Source organism: Prionailurus viverrinus, chromosome E2 (assembly GCF_022837055.1).
Source record: "Prionailurus viverrinus isolate Anna chromosome E2, UM_Priviv_1.0, whole genome shotgun sequence".
Lineage (NCBI taxonomy): Eukaryota > Metazoa > Chordata > Mammalia > Carnivora > Felidae > Prionailurus > Prionailurus viverrinus.
Window position 1 is genome coordinate 20,579,986 of NC_062575.1, and position 24,884 is coordinate 20,604,869.

The 24,884-nt window shown below is 51.5% G+C and overlaps 2 protein-coding genes and 1 long non-coding RNA gene across 4 annotated transcripts in view; 2 read left to right on the forward strand and 1 right to left on the reverse strand.

The window, feature by feature from the left end:
• The window catches only part of TK2 (thymidine kinase 2), a 54,195-nt gene extending 45,661 nt beyond the window's left edge, over window positions 1-8,534 (forward strand). The window contains exons 10-11 of one of the 2 annotated variants that reach the window (XR_007147334.1): window positions 5,709-5,783; window positions 8,404-8,534. Coding sequence is in view for 1 of the 2 variants with exons in the window: in XM_047835341.1 (XP_047691297.1) it covers window positions 5,709-5,720 (12 nt within the window). In the remaining variant the exon portion in view is untranslated. Of the gene's footprint in view, window positions 1-5,708; window positions 5,805-8,403 lie in introns of those variants that run through there. The other variant, XM_047835341.1, reaches the window with a different exon arrangement.
• The window catches only part of BEAN1 (brain expressed associated with NEDD4 1), a 34,688-nt gene continuing 12,487 nt past the window's right edge, over window positions 2,684-24,884 (reverse strand). Inside the window, exons 3-5 of the mRNA XM_047835357.1 lie at window positions 10,355-10,615; window positions 4,033-4,180; window positions 2,684-3,084 (exon numbers count right to left, since the gene is read on the reverse strand). Of these exons, the coding sequence (XP_047691313.1) occupies window positions 2,757-3,084; window positions 4,033-4,180; window positions 10,355-10,615 (737 nt within the window). The 3' untranslated portion in view covers window positions 2,684-2,756. The remainder of the gene's footprint in view (window positions 3,085-4,032; window positions 4,181-10,354; window positions 10,616-24,884) is intronic.
• LOC125152843 (uncharacterized) lies at window positions 9,092-20,853 on the forward strand. The gene is made up of 5 exons (XR_007147336.1): window positions 9,092-9,603; window positions 10,074-10,210; window positions 11,590-13,340; window positions 18,619-18,813; window positions 20,620-20,853. It is a non-coding gene; the product is annotated as an uncharacterized LOC125152843 (long non-coding RNA).

A 24,884-nucleotide genomic window follows, 5' to 3' on the forward strand; every position in this document is an offset into this window, starting at 1 on the left:
TAATTATTTTGCATACGGGGAGATGGGCTTACTTAGGGCATCAGGCTGTTGTGCCCAGAGAGAGAAACTGATGAGCAGGAGGGACTCCTTAAAATGGAATGCTTGAATGGTTAAACCTCATGGAACATTGCAAAGGTGGCAGACCAGCTCAAAACCCAACCAAGTCCTGTCTCCAACTGCTAATGTCCGCGGTCAGTACATTTGGAAGTGGGAGAAGGGAAGTGCTCCTCTCCAGGGGCCCGACGTGTTTGCTTTGAGCACTGACAGCAGGCAGCCAGCAGGTGGCAGTGTGGGCTTGGACTGGATGCAGGACGGCTAGGACCTGGCCTTTCCTCAGGATTGACCTGCTTTCAGGGCGTTCAGGGGTCTAGGACTATGCTGGTGGAGGCCACTTGAGTCTGAGTGGGAGGGCAGGATGACAGTGGAAGGGAACCAGCCTCTGTCAGCCAAGGGACCAACCACCAAAGCTGAGAGCACGGGAAAGAATCTTTTCAAGGAAAAGGAAACAACTCACTTCAGTCCAATTACAAATTCTCCCACCCCCCCTTTCTCGGAGTTGAAGAAGCCATCAGGGTGCTGAGAGTCAACCGCTGTGAAAGGAAGATGTGCAGTCCCTGGTGTTCCCGGAGTTAAGTCCAAAACTTATGGCCTGTCTTGGTGATGTTTACGCTGGACAAGTCTCTGAGAGAGGATGTCGGGTTTCAGTGAGGTTAAGAAAAAAAAAGGAACTCCTGTAAGGCACCGACTTGCCAAATATCCATGTCAATAGGAAAGTGACGCTTCCAGGGCTGCCCATCTTGGGGGAAATAAGATATTTCAGTTTGCTGCTGTTTGTTTTGTCAGATGGTGCGAGCCCACCCGCTGCCCTGCACCACCCCCCCTCCTGCAGTCCATGCACTCTTTGAGAATGTTATTTCTTGCAACATTTTTATTGATACGATATATTTATTTTGAACACAGAAAAGATACATTGTTGCTTATGTAGCGCTTAATCCAGGAACAAGAAAAGCTGTTTAGCTCCACCCCTCAAACACTGATGAGTACTTAGGGATTTTAATCTTTTTTTCCCCCCAGTACTCTCTAGGGTTGCAGAAGCAAGATGCATTTCTTAAAAGTCTCATCCCTGGAGTGCATTTAAAGGCTATACAGTACAACAGACAGATATTTTTTGCCTAGAAAACAGTACACCACAGAGGCGGACAGAACTGCTTGTAAACAAGGTCCCTTTCCTGGTGGGAGTCGGGCGTGCCAGGATGCCACAGAACCTCTGGACGGATTTCTTTCAGTTCTGCACCAGAAGAAATCCTATTTCTACAGAAAATAAAATTCACGATTGCCATCCTGGATACCCTCCTTCTCAAGAAAGGGATTACTGAAATATCTTAGCCCTTCAATAGAGGAATTGGAATGTGGGTAGGGGATGGATGGGGGTGGGGGGCAGGGTGGGCTCCAGGCTCCACTTCCTGCCATTGGCAATGCTGGCGGGACATTCCGTGAAGATGTTCGGCTGCCCCTCTCTGGCAGGCTGGGTCTTCAGAAATCAGCTCTGTTACTTGCGTGGTCTCGGATGGGATTTGCTGGGATTTGTGGGCCACTCTATGAGCAGTCATGCCCATATATCTCCTTCTGTGGAGCCCCTGGCAGTGAGGCCCAGATGCGGCCTCTCGTGGTGGCATGCTAGTATTTAGGGGGCCCGCTTCCCCTTTCTTGTACATCTGCACACACCCTGGAGGGCAGGACCAGAACACATCGGCTCATAATTCTCAACCAGGAGCGGCCACCCAGGAGGGCAGCCCACACTTGGGTCATAATGGTCAGCTGGGCATGCACACTTCGCAAGGGGCCACTTCTTTGCCTCAGAGCTGTGCCTAGGCCGCCTTCCTCTTCGAAGACCCTCAGCCCTGGGCAGTGTTTGGACTGACATGGGGACAGCTCTGACCCACCACCACCATCGTCACACGCCCACCAAGGACCCTGCTTATCACCTGCCGCTTGGGGTGGGGGCCTCCTAAATAACTCCGCCAGCACAACCAGGCTGCGGGCGCTGGGTTAGGGAGGGGGCAAGGTGGGTGGTGAGGACCTCCAGGTTGTTCCTGAGCCCCCAGACCCGTGTCCCTTGCCCCATAAGTGGCAGGGTGGTGATGTTGTGGCTGCCCTGGAATTGAGGGAGAGGTACAGTGTATAGCTGAACCTCACTGAAGCCTGTCCCACCAGCCAGGAGGGCACGCTGCCCCGCGGTGGAGGGGGCAAGCGGCTGACCTGGGATGGTCGAGCAGTTTCTGGAGGCAGAATCAGAATTTGGGCACAGCCTGCCAGGTGAGGGCAGAGGCAAACAGGCCAGGGAGAGGGAAGAGCAAGCTCTTGTCCCTTCTCCACCTGTCTTCTCCCAGCATTGTCTGCAGAGGCATGGCCAACAGGCTGGGGAGGAGACGGGAGGTCAAGAAAGCTTCATTTTTAATGAAACCTTAGCAGATGGTTTTGTGTGGATGTGGAGGGGGGGCTGTGTGTATGCACATGTCTGTACATGTGTGGTGCATATCTGGATGTGTGTGTGCGCACATGGGTGTGTCAGTGTGTATGTGTGTGTACGATTGTGTATATGTGTGTGCATGTGGGAGTGCTGTGTGTGCATATCAGTGTATGTGTGTGTGTGTGCATGCCCTTGTGTGTGTGTGTGTGTGTGTGTGTGTGTGTGTGTGTGCACGCCCTTTGTGGCTCAGCCCGAGGGACCGGGAGGACCTAGCTAGCTGGGTCACTCACAGAATCCTTTCTGGGCCAGAGACCAGGGCCCAGGTTGTGATGGGTGAGCCCTGGGGGCTCCTTGGCCCTGGTTCTGGTCCTGGCAGCGGCAGCAGACCTGATGGGGGGTTGACCCCACACACAGCCTCATAAGGGGGCAGGGTATCCATGGAGACGGTGCGGAGGCCACCCTGGCCCAGGATCCTCTGTGCCTGCTGGTGACGGCCACCGCCCACATCGATGATGCCATCCAGCACGGGGTAGGAGTCGGTCAGCGAGTAGGGTGGTGGTGCATCCGTGGGGATGTACAGCTGGGTGGCACCTGGCCCCATACACTCCTCATAACTACAAGAGAAGAGGTTCCCTCAGGGCCCTGCGGAACCTGGCCTTAGGAGCAGGTGCAGATGTCTTTCTCCAAGGGCCGGGAGCCCATCGGCAGGGACAGCTGCCCTGGTGTGGACCAAGCCAGGCCTCTGCCATGCCGGCTCTAATGAAACCCTCAACTCCCCCAGGAAAGGCACCCCAGAACCACTGAGGCCGGATTCTGGTCCTGAACTTGTGTGGATATGGGGGGGCCTGTCACCGAACCCTGGGTCTCAGACTGCTCAGAACAACCATGGCGCCTGCTGATGGAGCATCTTCCAGTGTGAGCAGTGCTAGTGGGAGCAACCTCGGGCTGCCTGACCCTCTTGGGTCTCAAGTCACCCCAAAGTGGCCCTTCCAGACCCAAAGCTGCAGGGCCACAAAAGCATCCACTGCCCCCCAGGGGGTAAAGGGTGATGGGGGTATATGGCTGTTTCTGGGGCCTGAGGGGTCTCCTGGTAGGGAGGTGATGGAGGCCCTGACCTCTCTTCTTTTTTCAAATACTAACCTGTGGGTGATCTGCCCAAGGGGGGCAGGGAGAATCCAAAGCCCCCCCCAGAGAAGAATCCCCCAATGGGACAGTCCCACCTCATGGCCACAGGTGCAGTTTAGACATAATGACCCCTGACCCAGTGGGTGTGATTTGGGCTTTGGGTGCATAGTAAGGAGCTGGGGCCTGGACCCTCTACTCTCGACCCCAGTCTGAAGGAGCTGAACTTTTCTCTTACTTCTCTAGTGTCTTGTGGTGACATCTGTTGGGTCTATCTGCCCCACTGGGACCTGCTTGGTCAGGAGATGGCCACACCCACTGAGAAGATATTTTCTGCATTTACACCATTTGGGGGAAGTGTTGCTATTTCCCTTGGTGGCTGGGATTCACACCCAATGGCCCTCCCTCTCATGGCCTCCTCCTTCAAGTGGCCTGCTTACCCTGGGGGAGAATCTGGGTACAGGTCTCGAAGCACTGTGACATCCACGTCCCCATCAGAGCTGAGATCTAAGGGCGGGGACCAGTCTTCGACAGGGCTGCAGCTGTAGCGAATCCTGTGGCTCGAGCGGCTGTAGGTCCCATCAGACACTGCAGAGGACAGACAGTCAGCCTGGGCTTTAGGCCGGGGCCAGGGAGGTCCTTACGTGTCTACCTGAGGCCACTGAGACTCTGTTTTCTCCAGCTCACTGCCTGGTCCCTCACCAAGCACAGCTGCCTACCATCCTCTCAGAGATAGCCCCAGAATGTGAGCACTGATGCTGCACTGGGCTTGGGGTCTCAGAGAGAAAGTGGGGCTCCCAGGGTGGTAAGCAGCCTGGCCTGGGGACAGCTCCGTACTGAGCAGTGTGTCATGAGATTTGATAGATGCAGTACCAGTCCTGTGGCAGAGATGGGCCGACCCAGCCTGGAGGTTGGGGAGGGCTTCCTGGAGGAGGGGCTCCTAAAGCCAAGTCTTATCTAGGAATTAGCCAAGAGAAGGGGGACAAGCAAGGCAGAGGGAACAGACCAGCTTGAGCCAAGGAAGGAGATTAGAAAGAAGAGTGTGGTGTGAAACGGAAGCTTTGAACTATGGAGAAAGGCTGGGCATGAAACTGGAGAGTTAGGGAGTGAGGGCTACAGAGGTCTCTGGGGTCAGGCCTCCCTACTCCCTGCACACATCATTCACTGCAATTATCCAAGAGAAAAGGTGCTTCTATGATTTCTAATGACTCCATATACTGCATTCTCTTCTGTGCGTGTGTGCGTGTGTGTGTACACATCACATATATCAGCACATCAAAGGCTCTGAGAAGTCCTGCAGCTGAGAAACACATTTGACTGTGCTTATGCAACATCTGACGCCAGAATCTTCTTTTCTTAGATCTAGTAACACTGCTTAGGAAGTGCTGATAGAGCACAATCTTCTCATTCTACCAGTGTGGTTCAGAGAGGCTCAGTGACTTGCCAGAGGCCACAAAGCAAATTACTGGTAGGGCCAGAGGGCAGCTGGATATCCTGTCTCCTCACTCTCAGCTCTCCATCGCCCCGTTTCTGACAGTTCTAGCAGGGGCTATGGGACAGTGGGAGCTGCAAAGACGACTGAGGCATGAAGTCCCCTGCCCACAGTGGGCTCTCAGATGGCTCCTCCCCTCAGAGAGCAGGACTCAACACCAGGGGCGGGGCTTATCTGTCCGGGGTGGGGCTCATGACCTTTCTTTTGGATCAGCAGCACTGTCCGTCCCCATTCTACAGGCAGACTAAAAAGCTGAGGCTCAGGGTCATGGAGCTGGAATTCCCGCGCAGTCTGTATAACCATAAAGACTGCTCTTTCTTCCCTAATTTCTTTTTCCCACTCCTGATACCATGGTGAGTAGAAAAATCTGGACGTGAAACTCTATCTGCAGATGTAATCCCAAGGTTATCTACTGACATCGAGAAAGCTCTCAGAAGAGAATATTCCAAACACATTAACAGTGGCTCTGTCTTGACGACAAGATTGTGACCTTTATTTTCTTCTTTAGATTTTATGTATTTTAAAATTTTCCATGGTGAACACATATTACTTTTGTACTAGGGAAAAGGTACCCAATAACACATGCTATAAAAAGGAGCTGAAATGAGATTTGTTTCCCTTTAGGGCAGCAGCTGAAGGGTGAGAATTTCTGGAAGAATTTGAGGAAGAAACTCGGGAAAGAAGGAAGCATGAAACAAGGTGAAGACTGAAGTGGAGCCTAGGCCTTGGGGCTCCGGTGCCGGGGAGGGCCCCCTCCACCATGCAGGGGGTTGTGGCTGTCCAAACCTAGGAAGGCAGAGGCCGGTCCCTGGAACCAAGTGGGAGTGGCCCTGGTAGGTAGGCCTAAGAGCTGATAAGGCCAAGCCACACTGCCGTTCGTTCGTCTCTCTCCTTGGCTGCTTTTCTTGGGTATCCTGGGGGCTCAGCACCTTAGGGAGACTGGGACTGCTCTGAGGCGCTCACCTAGCTCAGACCCCAAATCCCAAAATGACCCAGCTCACTCCCAACAGAGCTCCTGAGGAACAGTTGGAAAGACTCCCCTGACCCCTCATTTGAACTCCCCAAATTACTTTCTTAGTAATTTCTCCTTCCCCATCTTCCATGTCAGCACAGATCCAGATGGTCCAGGCCTCCAGAAGCCCCCCTAACCCCCTCATGGAAAGTGACACCCCTTATCCCTTTCTTTACCAAAAGTAAGAAACACCTTGGTTCATGATTTAGCCCAAACCCCAGTGCACATCCCTTGACAAGCCTGGGAGTGGGGAGCAGGAATTTACATCCCTGGGCACCTCCTGTGTGCTATCCTCATGACCACACTCACCTTCACAACTGTGGGGGCACGGTGGCCATCTCCTGCTCTCAGACATAGAAACTGAGAGGTGGGGCCACTTTCTCCAAACCCCAGCAAGTAAGAGGAGAGCAGATCTGTCTCCTAAAACGCAAGATCTTTCCATCTTATGGAAATAGGGTTTCATTCATTCATTCATTCATTCATTCATTCTCAGTCATTTATTGGCTCCTCTTTCTGTGCTTGGCCAGACTGCAGGAGGGTCCTGTGGATAGGCGGAGGAGGGCCAGCTTGGTCCTGAGGGCAGTGGGGAGCCACTGAGGGGTGTCGAGCGGAGGATGGAAGTGTCCACAGTTCAGGATCCCTGTGTACCCACCCATCATATAGATGACTCACCTGTGGTGCACAGTGAGTGGTTGAACAACTTCCTCGAGGTTGTACAGTGGGATGTGGAAGTTGAAGGCCATTTTGGAATCTGGGGTCTGAGGGGCCCATAACCCCTCAAGGAGAGATACCTGGGGGGGGGCCTGGCCGAGGCTGATGGGTGGTGCTAGAAGCTGGCAGGTGGCTGAGATGGAGTGGGGAGGGCCCTCTCTAGAGGGCCCAGGGCCAAGGGTTGGGCTCGAGGGACCTTGATATTCCTCTGATCAGAGAATGGGAATCTACAAAAAAGTCTGAGAAGGAGCAGGCAGAGTGGCAGGAGTGAGACCAGGAGAGCCTCGATCACTAGCACCAGGGGGAGGGGGTGTCTGTAGGACAGAGGGGCCCCCAGTGCCAACAGGTGGATGCTTGTGGGTGCTCTGCTATTTTGTTCTCCCCACAGCTGCGCACCACAGCAGGCTTCCTTCTCCTCCTTAGCGTCTTTCCAAGGCTCCTGGCTGCCTCTGTGTTCCCTTCAGAAGGCCGGAGGAAGCTGTGGGGGGCATCAGTGCCTCTGGGCTCCCCACTGGGGCCCTAGGGAGGTGCCAAGGCAAGAGCTGAGAAGAGAAGTGGGGCAGGGAGGCGGGAGCCCCAAAAATGGGTACCCATCGTGACAGGGACGCTGGGCTGCTGTCTGTCAGCACACGGCAGCAGAGGCCTGTCCCCAGACTTGGCCTGGCTCTAACCTGCCGTCAACCCACCTACTCCAGAGATCAGGGCCAGGGCCTTGCTTGTGTGGCACTGGCCCTGTGACCCCCAGGGCCATTTGCCTCCTCGAGGCCAAAGTTGATCTCTCAAACTTCAGCTTGGGATCTACCGTGGGCCCCTCTCCTATGCTCTAAGTACCAGGCCCAGGCCTGGTGCTTTCAGGCTGTTCAACAAGCTGCTTTGGTTGTCCAGTCTTTAAAATGGGCTAACACAGCTCTTGCCGTGAGGAGGAAATGAGGTCGTTCTTACCCTTGCCTGTGGAGCATGTTCTCTGGGCCAGATCCTGTGTGGGGCTATGGGCCCAGCTGGGTGAGAGCTACTCACAGGCCCTGCTCTCCCTGATGTAACACAGCCCTGCTTTCCCTATCATCCCATGACAGGAGCATTGGGAGAAGTGTGGGTAAGTCAAGGAAGTGCAGGGAAGGGTGATTCAACCCTGCCTGGAAGGGATGAGGGGGCCAGAGCAGCTCCCAAAAGGAAATGACATTTGAATTGTGTCTGGAAGGACAAGCAGGCTTTTGTCAGTGGGGGAAGTACAGGGAATGGCATTCTCGGCCTAGGAAGGGCATGTGCAAAGGAGTGGAGTTGGGAAGGAGCACAAAAGAAGTGCTTGGGGACAAGCTGGAGGAAGGGAAGGCAAGAGTGGGGCCATGGGAGGCTGGCAGGGTGGCCATCCTGGGCCTGACCAGCAGCATAGTGGGAGGCTGATAGTGGGACCTGGGCTCCTTGCCAGGGGTGGGCATTCTCTGGGCAGGAGTCCTGCCCTCCCTGAGGGTCAGGCTGGTCTGGGCAATGCTCCTGGCTTGGCTTCTTGGGGAGTCCTTGGCTTCTGGGGACTCTAGAGGACACTGGGCTGGCTGAGCTTTCGACATCTGCTTTATTAATGCTGACTTTTCTGTTTAGTCTCCATTGTTGGGCAGTGAGGGTGAACCATTGACCTGCTGCATCTTTCTTCCATTGCGCCACCCCTGCCACGGTGATGTCTCTCCGTGTCTTGTCCAGAGGCCCAGCTTCCTGCTCTTTGACTTCTCCTGACCGCATTGCCGCAGGAGCAACATCTAGGTCTGAAGGGCCCCTAGGTCTTGAGTGTGTCTGCCAGACAGTGCCCTGAGCTCATGCAGGGCCCATGCTGGCATTGCCCCCACACCAGCAACCTCCCTCAGGGGCGTGAGCACCGGCCCCTCCAAGGCAGTGCTGTGCAGTGATTATCCTGCAGGAATCCAGATCAGGCCACCTGGGCTCAAATCTGGGGTCCACCTGGCTGTGTGGTTACTTAGCCACCCTGCTTTGGTCTGAATGTTTCTTTCCACCCCCTCACCCATTTGTATATTGAAATCTGAACCTCCAAGGTGCTACTAATTGGGGGTGGGGCCTTTGGGAGGTGATTACATCATGAGGGTGGACCCCTTATAGTTGGGATCAGTGTCCTGAGACCACAGAGAGCTAGCTTGTCCCTTCTACCATGTGAGGACACAGAGAGAAGGCTCCCCTATGAGTCAGAGGCAGACCCTCACAAGATACCAAATCTGCAGGTGCTTTGATCTTGGGAGTCCCCAGCCTCCAGAGCTGAGGAATAAATTTCTCTTGTTTACAAGCCTTCCAGTTTATGGTATTTTTGTTACAATAGCCTGAATACCCCAACCTCAACTTCCTTATCTGTGAGTTGGGAAGGCAATAAACAGCAGCTGCCTCCAGGACTGCTGTGAGGATTAAATGAGATTCTGCGTGAGAAGGGCCAGACCTGCAGTGAGCGCCCACCTCCCTGTTCCTACCTGCTTTAGCACACCAACTGTGGGTATTCCTAATCCCTAAAAGGTGTCACCTTCCTCAATCAGTTAACTGTGTGGAAAGGGACAGGAAGTGGCCCAAAGCTTCCGGCTAATCAGGGCGTGTTGGGAGGGGGCTGTGGATTTCAGGCCTCCCAAGGTCCAGGCTGATGAGATCCCATCTAACCTGTTTTTAAATTTTTCCTTTCTTTCTTTCTCTCAAGCTCTGTCTGCCCTGTAGGAGGGAAGGCTCTTGGGCCCTGCTATGGCTCTGGAGCCTTCTGGCCAGATGGACACTTCTGGAACGGGTCAGCCAAAGAATTGCAACCAAATCTGTGTAAGGGTAATTCCCCTAATGGAGAAACTCTCAGACCAGTTCTGTTTGCATTTTGCCAGTTCTCTGGGGATAGATTCATTCACTCGTAATTCATGCCATCATTCATCTATCCACTTATTCATGTACCCATCCAACCCCCCCACTACCCATCCCTCTACCTTCCTATCTACCCATCTTCCGTCCATCCACACCTATCGCCTCTATCCATGCACTCGCACATCCCACCCAGTCCACACCTCTGTCCACCCCCCATCCAACCATCCATCCATCTCTTCATTCATCCACCTTTCACCCTCCCATTTAGCCATCCATCCCCCATCCCACCCACGCATCCGTCTTTCCATCCAGCTTCTGGTCCATCCACTCACTCATCCCACCCAGTGCCCCCACCTATCCATGTCCTTACCCCCTACTGATCTTTCCTGTCATCCTGCTCCCCCATCCCTCTCTCCATCTGTCTCTCCATCCAGGCACCAGCTGGACCAGCTGTCAGTAAAGCCTGGACCAACAGTGGCCAAGGCTGGGGAGTAGCACCACATCCTCTCTTTGACCTTCAGCCTCACCCTTGGCAGACTACTGGACTTCTCAGGCCCCCAAGAACATTCTGGTGAGTGCCTCTGGTCTCTTCCTGACCACCTCCTGGATGCCCTGCCAACCACCCTGCCCGCCCCCACCATGACAGGGCTGCCCCCTCCCCCACGGGTTGTCACAGCTGGATGGGAGGCTGGGCCCAGGGTGGACGGCAGCTCACCGTAGCCTTGCTCATACTCTCGATGGCGGCGGCGGCGGTGGTGATGGTGGTGGTGATGGTGGCGGCGGTGGCGGTGGCGGTGACGCTGGAGCCGGGCCTGCCGGTCCCTGCGGATGCTGCCAACGATGATGGTAATGCAGGAGAGGATGATGACCACACCTATGACTGCACTTGCCACCAGCACAGGAGACACGAGCAGGTGGCTGTGCTCCGAACTTTCTGAGAACGTGGGGTAGAAATAGCTGGTACGGTTGTAGCGAGCTACTGGGAACAAAGAGAGAGGACACTGGACTAAGGCACAGAACCTGCCACAATTTCTCCTCCATACATGCTGCCCTGTGAGTTATTTGTCCCTAAATAAATGGAGGACCGTCTGGGGTCCGCCCCATGGACTGTGTCCTAGCTGTTCTCGTGCCAGGGAGGAAGGGAGCAGCACTGTGTCCTACGGCCTGCAGGAGCCTCTGCCAATGGCGGCTGACCTCCCCTCCTCTCCTCTCCAGCCTCTGTCCTGACAGCGCAGCTAACTCACAGATAGCAAAAGAGAAGCTCAGAGAGGGCAATGAACTTGCCCAAGCCACACAGCAAATGAGTGGCAGAGCTGAGGCTGGAACCCAAGACTCAGTACTAGACAGGGACTCCATTCCACCAAGACATGAGGTTGGAAGGTCAGAATAACCTTACCAAGGTCTTGGCAAGGGGTGGGGAATGCACAGAAGGTCAAAGTATGAGGACCAACTCTGTTGGCCTCTAACGCTGGCCTCCTGCTCCAGGGTGAAACCTTACCCGGGGCACTCTAGGGAGATCAAGTGGTAACTGACCCAGATGTGTCAGGGGGTCAGATCAGATCAGATCAGAGGAGGCCTCCCAGAGTGGCTATACTAATATTAGAAAAAAATAGACTTTAATCTAAAACAAAAAATGCCATTAGAGATGAGAGGGACATTTTATGACAAAGGGTCAACCCATCAGAAAGCTATAGCAATTATAAACATATATGCACCTAAGAACACAGTCCTAAGATACATGGAACAAAGGCTGAAGGGAGAAACCCACGATGCAACAGTAACAGTTGGAGACTTCAGTACCCCACTTTCAACAAGGTACAGAATTTGGTTTTGTGTCTGCTCTTGACTGGTTGTGACGGCTTAACTTTTGATGAAGTTCCAGCTTCTTATTTTTATTCCCTTGGCTGTCAGCTAGCTACCCTAAGCTAAAGTTTTCCATTTTTCTTCAAGACCCAGAGATGAAAGGTGGCAAAATGAGGCTCCCCGCCTTGTCCGTTTCTCAGGCAAAAGAGATCTGCTTCAGTCGTCCAGTGTGACCTCAGTTTAGGAGGAATCAGTCTTTGGCTGTGGACATGGAACAAGCCCACCACTCTTCCCTCAAGCTGGGCCAGTGGCAGAAGCTACTGACAGTGGTTCTGTTTCCTGTTTGGTCCAGGAGGCAGCCTCAGCATCTTTTTCAACACAGCATTCCACACAGTGATTATACCTGGGCATGAAATGGAGCTTTTGGCCCCACTCATCTAGTGTGACCTCAGTGCCCCATGCTACCACTCCTGAGCTGGGGGCTAGGGCTTTGGCTTGGACTAGAGCTAAGCCAGTGGCCACCTGCTACCATATACTCTCCATTAAAGTACAGGCCAGCCAGCTGTCCAACCAATGTCACCCTCTTCCTCCTCACCATGTGGCCTCTCACATCCGAAGCCAAGAGCAGGACTTAGGAGTGTCCACAGTATCAGCTCTCCTTGGAGAAGGTAGAAGTGTATGGGGTCCACACACTGTCCTGTTCAGTGTGTCCTGTTCAGTGTGTGCATGACTTGGGACACACTGGTCACCCATGACTCAAGGCAGACATAGCACCAGACAGCTGGCCCATCAAGGCTGCAGGTACCCAGCGTGAACCCCTAGTGTTGGATGTGTGCACACGTGCCTGTCCTCCTCAGCATGCAGCAAGGTGCTGGCCCCTCAGGGTCACCTTGAGGATGCTCCTCCCTCCACGGCCTTGGCATCAGATGAGAGCCTCAACCCCCGCCCCCCCTCCCGCCCCCCGGCAGTGCCTGTCTCATTACCAGTTGGGCACAGAGATGGCATCACCCGTGCCTGCAGATGGAGCCAGTTGGCACAGGTGCCTGCCTGCATGGCCAGTTGAGAAATTAATCTTCCAGTCACCGTGACCAGCAGAGGTAGGTGCTGCTTTAAATTATGAGGGAAAGTCTCCCAATTTCTAAACACAGGGTCCATTTTATCAACAAGATATATATGACCTCTCTGACAGCCCCTGTGCCCCACCCCTCTGCCTCTCTGCCCACCGCACACCAGCTGCACAAGGACAGAGGATAAAGCAAGCTTTGCCTCTATCTTGAACTTTTTCCCAAGCTCCTTCCACAGGTGCCCATGATCAAAAGGAAATTGTACCTCAAAATACCATCTCTTCCCTGAGAGGCTGCCTCCCCCCACCCCGCTCGACATACCAGCAGGAATAGGTACTGTCTCTGGAACATTTACTGTGTGTCCCCCACCATGCTCGGTAGGTCTCACACACTAGATTACCTCAATTCTCTGATGGACTGTGATGGGATCCCCAATTTAATAGGTGCGGAAACTGAGCCCCAGGCAAGTTAAGTAACTTGCCCAAAGTCACATAGCCCACAGAGGGACCTGGGGCAGTGGGCAGCCTAAGCCCCATGCTCTTAGCCAAGGTGCTATTCTGTGATTATCAGGTACTAGGCTCTGAGAGCTCGTTTCTTTTCTTTTCTTCTTCTTCTTCTTCTTTTTTTTTTTTTTATCTTGATAAATGAAAATGTTCCTATCCCTAAAATGATGCTTTGCTGCTTCTGGATCACTTTATTATAGTCAAAGCAGGCTATGACCTATGGCTTATCCAGCGTGAAGGCATATCAACAGCTGAACATTGCTGATAAGACACCGGGATTCCAGAGAAGGGAGCCAGTGCGTGTTGGGAAGAGACAGATCACAGCAAGCAGGTATTCAGGAAGAGGAGCAAACAATCGAGGGCTGGGGGAGGGGCCCCCTATTCTGTATATCTTCTATCTCTGCATCTGTTCCAGAGGTGTGCTTGGGACTGTGATGAGGGGCCCTGGGGCAATTTCCCCACCAAGGAACAATGTGAATGATATGGTAGCTCTCACTGAGGATCTATCAGGACTGGTCAGGCTCTACACCCTTTATAAGCACCATTATCTCATTTACCATCACAGCAACCTGAGAGGTAGGTGTTGTCTTTCCCCCCAGTTTATAGATGGGGAAGCTGAGGCACAGATCTAGTCAAAGTGGAGCCAGAACTTAGATCCAGCCTGTTCTATGCAATTCCCAAGCCTCCACTCATACTCGCTCTGGTTCCTGGTAGGCTGAGGGCCCCTGGAGGGCAGGATGTGAGTCCTATCTGTCTTGTCACCAGGTTTCTCCAGTGCTTTGGGCAAGGCCAGCACAGAAAGGGAGCCCAGGAGCCATTTGAATGGCATGGAGGGAAGTCAGAGTTGGCTTGCTCTGTGTGCTTGAGTGTGTGGGGGTGGACCACGTGAGCTGCTCAGTCATTCTCACTCACCCGCTGGCCCTTCCTTCTTCCCATCACTCACCCAATTGTCCAGCCCAGACACGGGATTTATAGCTGTTTACAAGCACTGGAAGATTGTTGGAATGGAGGAGGTGCTATCATATAGGGGAGTAAATCAGGGCTTAACTGAGGAGTCTGGGTCTGGGGTGGGCTCCAGATCAATGGTAAGTCAGTCTGGCAAATTCCACCATAGAAGAACTGTGGGGCCCCCAAGGAGGGCTCGGTGCATTTGAGGAATCATGAGAGAGGTAGAGGCTGAGGTTAGAGGGGCTGACATTGGCCAGACCATGAGGGATCTTGAATGTTGAATCAAGAGTTATCCTTTATCCCAAGGGCAAAGAAGAGACATGGATGAAGGAGCGTGTTCAGAGTGTTTTAGGAGAGCCCTCTGGCTGCAGAAGGGGGGCAGGGTGGGAAGTGGGAGACCAGTGAGGAGGCTGCAGTCAGGGTCCACGTGAGCACAGAGCTGGGGTGGAGGAGGCTGAGGCCCGCGGCCCCATACTGTGCAGAGCTGAGCATGGAGCAGGGCTCAGTTTATCTCACTTGATGGGCATAAGGCCACTGTAGAGAGTTCCTTTGCCTCTCCGAGTTGATGTGCCCAGAGCAGGCCTCAGAGACAGGCCTGATGCTTCCCCCTCTCTGCAGATGGGGTCCCAAAGCCCTCTCTGTGGCTAGGGTGGTGCCTGGGTACAATGGCCACTGCTGTGCCAGGCAGAAGCCTCTGCCTCCAGACTTCTGGTCCAGGGCTGGGACTGGGAACCACAACCGAGTCAGAAGGTTCTACATGACCCAGGCCTGGATGTGGAGCTGAGTCTAGGGCTTGCTTCTCCTCTGTGCAGATGCCTTTGTTCCCCTCATTTATAGAGGAGGACACTGGGTCTTGGTGAGCTGAAGATTTGCCCTAGTTTTATGGAAGATCTGGGATTTGAACCCAGGCGTGTCTAATAATTCATCAAACAGTGGCACAGAGCAGGGGAAGAGAGCAGGACGTGGTAGGGGTAGAGGTGGAAGAACTGGATTCTGTTCCTGGTTCTATCACTCGCTTGCTGTGTGACCTTTGGCATGCCTCTGCCCTCTCTGGACTTGCTTGCCAGCTGTCCAAAGAGACACTTATTCTCAAACGGTCCTCCCTCCAGGGCGGGTGAATGGGTCTGAGAGGGGTGGGGAGGGTGGTGGCAGCCAGGTGAGCACAGAGGGTATGAGGAGGGGCAGGAAGATCCAGTCCTGTGTCAGGGGAATGGGGTCAGGGCTGGCTTCAGTCTGGGGAACATGCAGGGTAGGGGAAATGAGGCTGATGATCATTATCAAGTCCTTGCTGAGTGTAGTGTATAGGCAGCTCTACAGTCCCTCTGTCTGGGGACTGTACAGGGAGGCGGTCTTTGCAGACTGAAGCCACCTGAGGAGCAGTGACAAAGAAAGGGCACTGAGACACTGGAGGTGCTAAGCTAACATCTTTGGACCTAGAGTGCTGCCCGCCCCCTCTGAGAGGCTGGCTAGAAGAGAAAGGGGGGGCCACAGACTCAAGTCTGACTGATGACTCCTGTCACAGAAAAGTCTGAAGACATTTGTCACAGGTCCACTTCCCTGGCAAGTCTGGCCTTGGCAGTGTACTTCTTCCTATACTGCTAACACCACCAGGGTGAGGCCGTGCGGTCACTGCACAGAATATGGAGAAGAGGATTCAGGCACTGTCTTCTCTCTGCTCGCCTTTGGCTGGTCCCAGCCTCCCAGCAGGGATGTGGAGAGGGGCTGGGGCAGGAGACACGGCAAGGGAGGCCCACTTGTTTAGGCATTTCTGGGTCTCCTTCTCTGCTTTTTAGGGTGGCCTCTCAGCCAACTTCCTGATCCCTATCCTCTGGTTGCCAGGCAACTGTGATGGAGAGATGTCAGAGTGCCGGGGACCGGTCAGGGACATCCATGCAGGGGTGCTGGGTCTTGGGGGACAAACCAGCAGGACAACATCAGAGGAGGGAGGAAGGTGCACAGAGGGGTGAGGTGCCAACAGAGCTCAGGAAAGGAGGAGGTGCTCCTGGGGCGAGGCTGTAGGATGTCAACTTGATGGCAGCTGAATGTTGGGATTATGGGGGTGAGGAAAAGGCTACTTGGTGTACAGGATTCTTCTTATAATGAGGATACATCTCTATAAGAAGTCAGCTAATGTCATGTCAGGGTCCTGAAACTTTTATTTGGCCATTTGTGGCATTACAAGTGGGGCAGATTATAGTAGATAGAAAGATTGGAATATAAAGTCATCTACCATCAATCCTCTATAAATTCACTCAGCCAACCAATCATCCATCCTCCTATGTATTTACCTACCTAGGCATCCACTCACCATTCACTTGATCATTCATCCATCCATATATCCATCCATCCATCCATCCATCCATCTATCCATCCACTCACCAATACTAAGTGCGTAGTCCATGCCTGGACATGTTCTAGACAGTGGAGACATGATATGAGTCAGATGAAAATGAACCTCTCAAACTGTGGAAGGCAAGAGGTCCCACACAGGTGCCCAAGTGCTGAGGGGGAAAGGCTGGTATAGGATGGAGCTCACTGCTCTCCCTCCACACTGAAGAGCCCTGCTTCCATCTGATTTCCATATCAGGGGTAATAGGAGAGTGCTCCACTGCCTAGAAGATTTTCAACCACTGCATTAAAAAATAACTGGAAAATATAAATGACTACCCACAGGCCTTTCATGGTTCCATAAATATAAGATGAAAGTGATTTATTCCACTATTAAGAGACCATGTAAGATATTATTAAGATGCCACTTAAATAAATTCACCAAAATTAACTCACATGTACTTCTACATATCTAAATTCTGCAAGTTTACTGTCTTGTCATCATTCACTGAGGTTTTATCTCTGGTTTGATGGATTATTTAATGGCTGGAAAACTCACTGTAACAGCATCACAAACCACTTTTCCCTATTTCTGCAGAGGAAATGGGGAACTGGCCTATGTTACAGAACCAAAGCCATGACAGAATTAGGCTTTCCACTTGAACCCACACCAAACTCTCATTTTCTTGCTAGAATCATCACTGGCCCTGATCTCCTCATTTTCCTTCCTCTTTTGTCCACACCTAGAGTTGGCTCTTAGGCTATTTTCCACAAAGAACACAGGGTTATGTAACACCAGGTGAGTCACTGTCATGCTCGATGAGTAGGAAATCGTGGAACTGTGTTGAGAAGCAGATGCTGGGGGGCTGGCTTGGCCCACTCATCAGCTTGCATTACAAGACTCAAAATCATAGCTTGGAAAAACGACCATTTACTACAACATGGACTTTCCAGGAAGTTCAATGAATAATTGATAGATAAAATGTTAAATTTATGAATGCTGCAAATTATCCTCGGCTTTCCCACCATAGCTGGGCCAGGCTAGGGCCGTGTACTTGGGCCACAGTATCATCTTCCTCAAGTTTTGCTTTGGCCTTTTGCTTTTGTGGGTTCTGATCCTGGAAAACGTTACAGGTGATGGGACTTTGTCCCCTGCTCCACAGAGGTTCCCTCACCTCCCAGAATTTACAAGGGCACCTGGGAAACCAGCACGAGGGCAGCAGCATGTGGAAAATAATATCCCAGGGGCGCCTGGGTGGCTGAATCAGTTAAGCATCTGACTCTTGATTTTGGCTCAGGTCATAATCTCGTGGTTTGTGAGATCGAGCCCCATGTCAGGCTCTGCACTCACAGTGCTGAGCCTGCTTGGGATTCTCTCTCTCTCTCTCTCTCTCTCTCTCTCTCTCTCAAAAAAAAAACAAAACACCTTTAAATGAAAAAAAAAATAGTATCCCATATGTAGAGAGGGCTTATTCTAGGAATGCAAGAATGGTTTAAGACCAGGAAATCTATTAATATGTCACTTCAGTAAGTAGGATGAGAAAAACTAATAGACTAGGCAAAGCCAGAGACCTCTTGGCCATGATAAATCCAGTGATCTTAATTGCATGTCAACATCACATTGAACCACAGAGCTTTGGAAGAGTTTCTCAGCAGGTGGTTCATGGAACATGAACTCCTAAGAACATTATGGGATGTTTGCCCCCCAAGATTGCTTTGCAGCCCTGAGCCGTCTTAGGAGCCAAACCAGCCCCAGTATCAGGCCCTTTATTCACCAGTATTCTGTATCCTGATGTGAGTGGCCTATGGTCCTTTGGGAGAAGGGATGACTCCTCAGCCACCTTCCTTGGGGGGAAGCCTAGAGCTCCCCTGCCAGCGCATCTTGTCCTAGGCTCTAGCTAAATAAGACACATAGTCCTGGGTTCAAATCCTGGCCCTGCTTCTTGCAGGCAGTACCCTCTGAGCAGTTCACCCCTTGGAACCTCTATTACTTCAAGGCTCAAGATTTTAAACCTTAAAATCTTAAGAATATCTCCTAGACATAGATCTAAATATGAAAGGCAAAACAGTAAAGCTTCAAGAGGAAAACACTGCAGTATATCTTCATGACCTTGGGTTTCTTAAATAGATACACAGGTACTAACCATAAAAAAAAATGGATAAGTTGGGCTATATTAAAGATCTTTGGTAGGAGTTTGAGCTTCATGGGAGGTGGGCAGGGGGCCAAGGAGCTGCCCAGGACTGAGATGGGAACAGGATCAAGGCCATGGCTGGAGCAGGAAGAAAGTTGTGAAAGACTTTCTAAATACATTCATCATTTGCAACCTGCGCAGGACACTGGAGAATGCTTCCCATGGAGGTTCCTGTCTGTATGGATGCCTGGAAGTGGTTAATAGATGCCAAGATGCAAGAGTCCTTCTTCACATCTTTGTGGAACAATCCACTGTTTCACAATGAGCTGTTTCCCTCTAATGGGTTTGTTCTTTGCGGGATACCCAAGAGAATAGCGACACTGTCAATTACAACAGGTCAGTGTCAAACAGTGTTAACAGAGTGTAGTACGTCTTGTGGTGATACAGGAAAACTAACTTGGGAATCTAGGCTTCATGTTCAATGAAGGGACCTAAGACAGCCTTTCTCCAAACAAGTGATAAGTAAAAAGTCCTGCAGGATTGCTTTTCGGTTGGAAAAATGCAAGTCTTAGCAGCTGACCGGAAACGTGCGATATTTACCCAGGGCTGTCTTTTGATGATGCCTCACGTAACCCTCAGAGGCCTTCGGTGCCTCTGATCACCTATGTTTTAGTATTAGCGTCCCTTCGGTACCTCCCTCCTGCAATGGCTTCTGCAGCAGAAGTGCAGTCCTTGGTGACTCAATCAAACCTAGAAACAGACCCTCGTTCTGTTTTTATAATATGTTTTTGCGTTCTGTTCTAAGTCAAAGCTGCTGCTGAACAAGGGGAAAATACCGTGTGCACCTTTCCCCTCTCACGCGCCTTTTGTCAGCTGGCCGTCCCTGTGGCCCTCGTAACAAGACAATGGTGTATAGCTGGCCTCTCACTCTTGTGCACTTAAACATAAATTCTACTGTGAGAGAAATGGGTGGATGTGCTAGGACTGAGCCAAAATTGAGACTGAAATGATGGGTAAACATTCATTGAATCATACGCCAAACTTCAGCCCCTCTTGTGGTTAAGCTATTTAGTTCAGTGTTTTTAGTTAATACTCAATATAATTTATATTTGAAAAGAATTCAAAGAACACTCCACAGGTTTCTGAATATACAAATCCAGTTATAAATTACATAGTGTCTGAGAATTTGAGAGTCATGTTGTTTTAGATAATTGGATTTTACGCTTGGTAGATACGCCAGTGCACTGGTTTCGTGCAGGTATAATTGATCACCCTGCCCCATTGTGAGGGGAACACAGGAGAGTGCCACGGTGCCATGACTCCCATTGTTTAGGAAGTGTCAGTGACACGCTGCACGCACAATAGCCACATGTATGGTAAGGACAGTACTTAAACTGTTGGGATCACTGTCAATACTTTAAAATGTTGGAGGTCGCTTTTTATCTCAAAGAAATGAGATTTTTGAAACAATTTAAACTATTTCATGAGCAATCCTTTAAATTTCATTGAATCAAAAACCTGAACTTTCAAAAATAGACAAAAACTCTTAATAAGGCTGCCATCCATCTTAAAAGGGGCCCACCTTGGCTTTTACATTGACAAAATTTTATTCTCGCTGTTTTTCTTGCAACACCCCTTCCCCAATCCTCACATTTACCCCCATTCCTAGGGGAGACAAGTATCCAGGGGATGAAGGGCCCGGGGATGGGCAGAGAATAGCTCTGGAATGACTGTCTCTGGCAAGGCCTAGAGATTACCTACAGACATGGAGTCCAGTTGTGGCACAGGGGCAGAGGGAGCAGCCCCGAGAAGCCGACCGTCAGGGGGCTGATGGGGGACGTGGTGTTTACATGTAGAGAGAAGCGAAGAGAGAGGACTCTGGGAGGTGAAATGTACTCAAGCTCCCAGAGGGATCAGTGTGGCCAGTGCCCTGGGCTTAGATCCAGAAGCCCTGCTTTTGAATCCTATCTCCTCCCCTGGCGGGTCCCTGGGCATGTGACTTGTCTCTCTTGGGGCCTCTTTCTTCTCTCTGGAAAGCAAGCGGGCCTGCACGCTTCTGCAGTGACATCACAGAGGACAACCAGTTTTTCCCAGTCACCCTGGGCACAGTTCCAGGTGCAGGCAGAGCTGAGTTTCAGGTAGCTAATCTAGGGTAGCTCTTGGCAGAGAAATGGCAGTGTCCTTACACATTTCTATTTGCAGGAAAATCCATCTCCTCTCTCCCAGTGCACTTGGCCCTGTGATGCCACAGGTGACGACTCTGAAGATCATGCTTCCCTTGACAAGATTTCTAGATACAGAAGCCATTTTCCCCTCCACCAACCTAGGGCTCAGTTTTTAGATTTTTCCTTTTCCAATACTCCCTGGTTGTGGCAGAAGAGTCTGGACAGTGGTCCAAGTGATGGCAATGGTGCCTGGGTCCAGGAGGAAAGATGGAGTCCGATTTGAAGGTAAAACCATTAGGATCTGCAGATTAAACGGAGTGGTGGTGGATGAGAAAGAGAGCACTAAGAATTGACCAAGTTTGGAGCCTGAACACAAGAAAGGACTGAGCTGCCATTTACGGAGATGGGGAGGATGACGGGCAGGTTTGGTGGGGGACTGGGAGTCAAGATTTAAGGTTTTGACATGTTACATCTGAGATGCTCTGGAGAGACACTGAACAGACATCTGAGTGGAGATACATCTGAGTGGGCCAGACCGTTGGATATAGGAGTCTGGAGCTCAGGGAGAGTCTGGAGCCAGAGATGTAAATTTGGGGGCTGTCAGTGTATGGGTGCTGCTCAATGCCATGAGGCTGGATGATATCACCTAGGGAGCTCGCTGCCAAGGGGAGTGGGGGACAGTGAAATGCAAGAACGTTGCCAGCTGTGAGTGCCCTGCAAAGGCTGGGGGTACTGTGTCATCACAGGTTTTCCCCGCTCTCTGAAAGTAAAGGGTTCCCATGAAATCTTTCATAGCCAAAATGGCGTAAAGTGAAGAAGAAATTATCATTAATTTATTTGGAAAAAAAGGTTTTACTGTCCCCAGACCCCCAAAATAACCTCTTTTAGGCTTTTCTGATAACTTAGGACACATCTTGGTAACGGATGCACAAAATCAAGATAGGGCACAGGTGCTCCCAGACAGAGTTCAAAGCTATGGCGGCTGGATGAGGAGATGCTGGGTGTGGTTCTGGGGAAGGAGCTTGGTGGGCCCACTCTTGCTGTTTGGGGTGTGCGCTGCTTCTATCATGGCTTGCTTTTGAAAGAAATGCTGAACAGTTTTCACTTCTCGCCTTTTTTCACAAAAGCGAAATTGTCTTCTGATTTCTTTCGGTTAGTGAAAACAGGTACTAACTTGGCTCTTTTGTAAAAGTGAAGTGGCATAACTCAAACTTTCAAACACTGGGGAATACCTGTAGTACAGAACACATTAGGTGTTCAAGCTGAAGTTGATGCCTTCCTGCCAGGGATTCTAATATAAAATGTGCATTTCAAATTAAGATTAGCTATCAGAGGCTGAGCACTTGCTGTAGTCAGACCCTGCCAGACCAGAGAACTCTGAGGACAGGTAGCCAGGGCATTCATGGTCCTGCTGCAGAGTGGACTCTCCATCCAAGGGGTGGGGATGAAGGACTGGACTGGACTCCGCCCTTGTCCTTTTGTCCATCTGTGGTTTAGCTACAATTGAGCCCTGGAAAGACCCACCTGGGTTGTATCCCTGGCCCCGTCGTTTTCTAGCTGTGTCACCTAGCGTGGTCTCCCCCTGTCCTCGAGGCTCAGCTTTCTCATGTGTGGAATGAGCACACTCATCCTTCCCTTGCAGGACTGCTTCAAGGAAGCCATGTGAAGAAATGATCATAGGCCTTGTGAGCCCTTTATCTACAATATCTCATTTGATCCTTACAGCAACCCTCTGAGGTGGAGCCTTTAATTAACTTCCATCTTACAGATGAAAAAACTGAGACTCAGAGAGAAATGTCTACCTGAAGTCACTTCTGCTATTCTCTTGCCCACTCCAAAGTCAGGCCACAGCAAGGAACGAATAGGGGTTTCATCCCACAGGCCAATGATCATTGCGTGGTGCTTGTGTGTGTTTAAGGGAGTCTCATGTTGCATCCAGGCTCAGTAGGAAGGAGTGCTGCAATTGATAGGCAGTGTCTGCTCTAGGAACAGTAGTGGCAAATTGTGAGCGTGTCCTGTCATTTGTGTTCCTTGTCCTCAAGTCCTTCCTTCTATTGACAGCTAAGTCTCTGCAGAGGTAACTCTTATTATAATGAGCAGAGCAGAAAATAGTAGTATCTGGTCCGAATCCCAAATTTACCTCCAAAATTCCCATGTGTCTCTGTTTTCCCTGCTCTATCACTAAAGGCGTGGGTAACACTAAGCTGTGTAGGGAGGAGGTGGTCAAAAGGACAGGACTTTCAAGCTTCTTGAGCATCTTCTCAGTGTCTGGCATCAAGCTAGATTCTCCTCGTGGAGCAGGTTAAATCTGAACATCAAACCAAAAGGCTGGTAGGACTATTTCCATGTTATAGAGGAGCAAATTGGGACTTGTAGTTGTTAAATAGCTTGCTCCAGATGTAATAGCTGGTAAGTGTCAGCACTAGGTTGTACACGAACCCAAGCACTGTCTACCACGTAACACTGATTCTTCGAGAGACCCAAACCCACCCAGAGGCTCTGCCAGACTGCAGTTCCTGCCAGCCTGTCGGCAGCCCAAGAGCTTAGCAGAGACAAGTCCCAGCTGACTTCTCCGTGGATCAGTGGATGCAACCCTAACCCCCTCCTTCCTGCTTTGGTACAGGCTCAGTCTCTCCGGGGTCCCCAAAGCCCCTCCTTCCCCAGATCTATCTCCCAAGGCCAGTGGGAAGCAGGCCACCCCCATGTCACAGGGAGCTCCACAGGACTCTGCCAGGGGCTAAGAAGAGGTTGTGAAGCATCTGTTCTTGGAACCTGGGTCCAGGGTGAATCCTGGGCCACGCTGCCCAGCTGGAGGCAGATGGAGAAGACTCCCATGTCTCCAGTTTTCCTGAGGAGCCAGGCTGGTCCTCCTCCACCTCACAGAGTGGCTTAAGGCTAGAAAATGGCTCACTGGCCTGGCAGTCACAGACAGAAGACCTGACTTCTCTCTCGAAGTGGTCGAAGCCTACTGAGCTTCCCCTTCCTGTTCTTGCCTCCACCCTCTGCCTTAAGTCTTCTTAACCTGCAGAACTTGGGGGAGGGGGCTGTCTCTGGAAGCCAGGGATGAGCTGCAGTGCCCACAAGGTGGGTGAGATGGGGTAGAGGGAGTGGGAAGTGTGCGGTGTGGGCAGTGCCTGGGAGGAGTTGACCCAGCCTGGTCTGGTTAACTCCTGCTCATCTCCCAAGAGGCCAATGGACGGTCCTGCTTTGCCCAGTGTCTGAAGCTGTGGAAACTGGGCAGACCCATGTCTGTTGCCTGGCTCTCCCCCTACACTGGTTACCTTTCCCCACTCACTCTCCTCAGTCTCCGGACCCCCCTGCTAGGAGTGGGGTCTTGCTTAGGAATCTTTAGGGTTTGTTTTTCCTTCTGGGGACTTTTCCCCATTGGCAGGGGATTAGGTGTAGGGAAACCCAAATGGGAACAAGCTATGGCTCCTCCCCTAACTTTTCCAGGTTTTAATGGGCTTTGGTATCTTCACATGTACTGGGAAAGATAATTTTATGAGCTAAGAAAGTTAAATAAATTCCATTAGATGTCTAAATTCACAGTACAGGAAAGGAGGTGTTACAAAAGAGTGTGTGTGTTCATGTCAGGGCCCTCCTGGTACTTCCGGTTCCATCCCTTAGAATGTTCCTGTGTCAAGTGTTTTTAGGATGTCTGGAGTTCTGTGGTTCTGCGTCCCTTCCAGAACTTGTATGAGGGTCTCTTGTCTGAGCTGAGGGGGCTGCCCACAAGGCATCTGCTTCATCTTGATTCGTTTACGTGTCTGGTTGTGCGATAAACATTTACTGAGGCAGCAATTTCCAGGTTGAATCTGAAGTGTGGCCCAGACGGAGGCAGAGTCTCAATGGCAACCTGATGACCCAATTTGGACCCCACCCCACCCCCCTCCCGGTCTCCTCAGGCAGTTGGTGCTGATGGGTGTGTTGGAGGGGAACTGAAGGTCCCTCACAGATTTCTGGCCTGAGGGACTGAGTACATGGTGGTGCCCTAAACCAACACAGTAACCAAGCCAAGCCAGTTGGAGTGAAGAACTGTGTCTGGGACAGGCTGAATCCGAGGTGTAGAGGTAGGGGCTGCCCTGGGGCGCCTGGGTGGCTCAGTCGGTTGAGCGTCTGACTTCAGCCCAGGTCATGATCTCACAGTCTGTGAGTTCGAGCCCCAAGTCAGGCTCTGTGCTGACAGCTCAGAGCCTGGAGCCTGCTTCTGATTCTGTGTCTCCCTCTCTCTCTGCCCCTCCCCAGCTCATGCTCGCACTCTGTCTCTGTCAAAAATAAATTAAAAAATAAATAAATAATAAA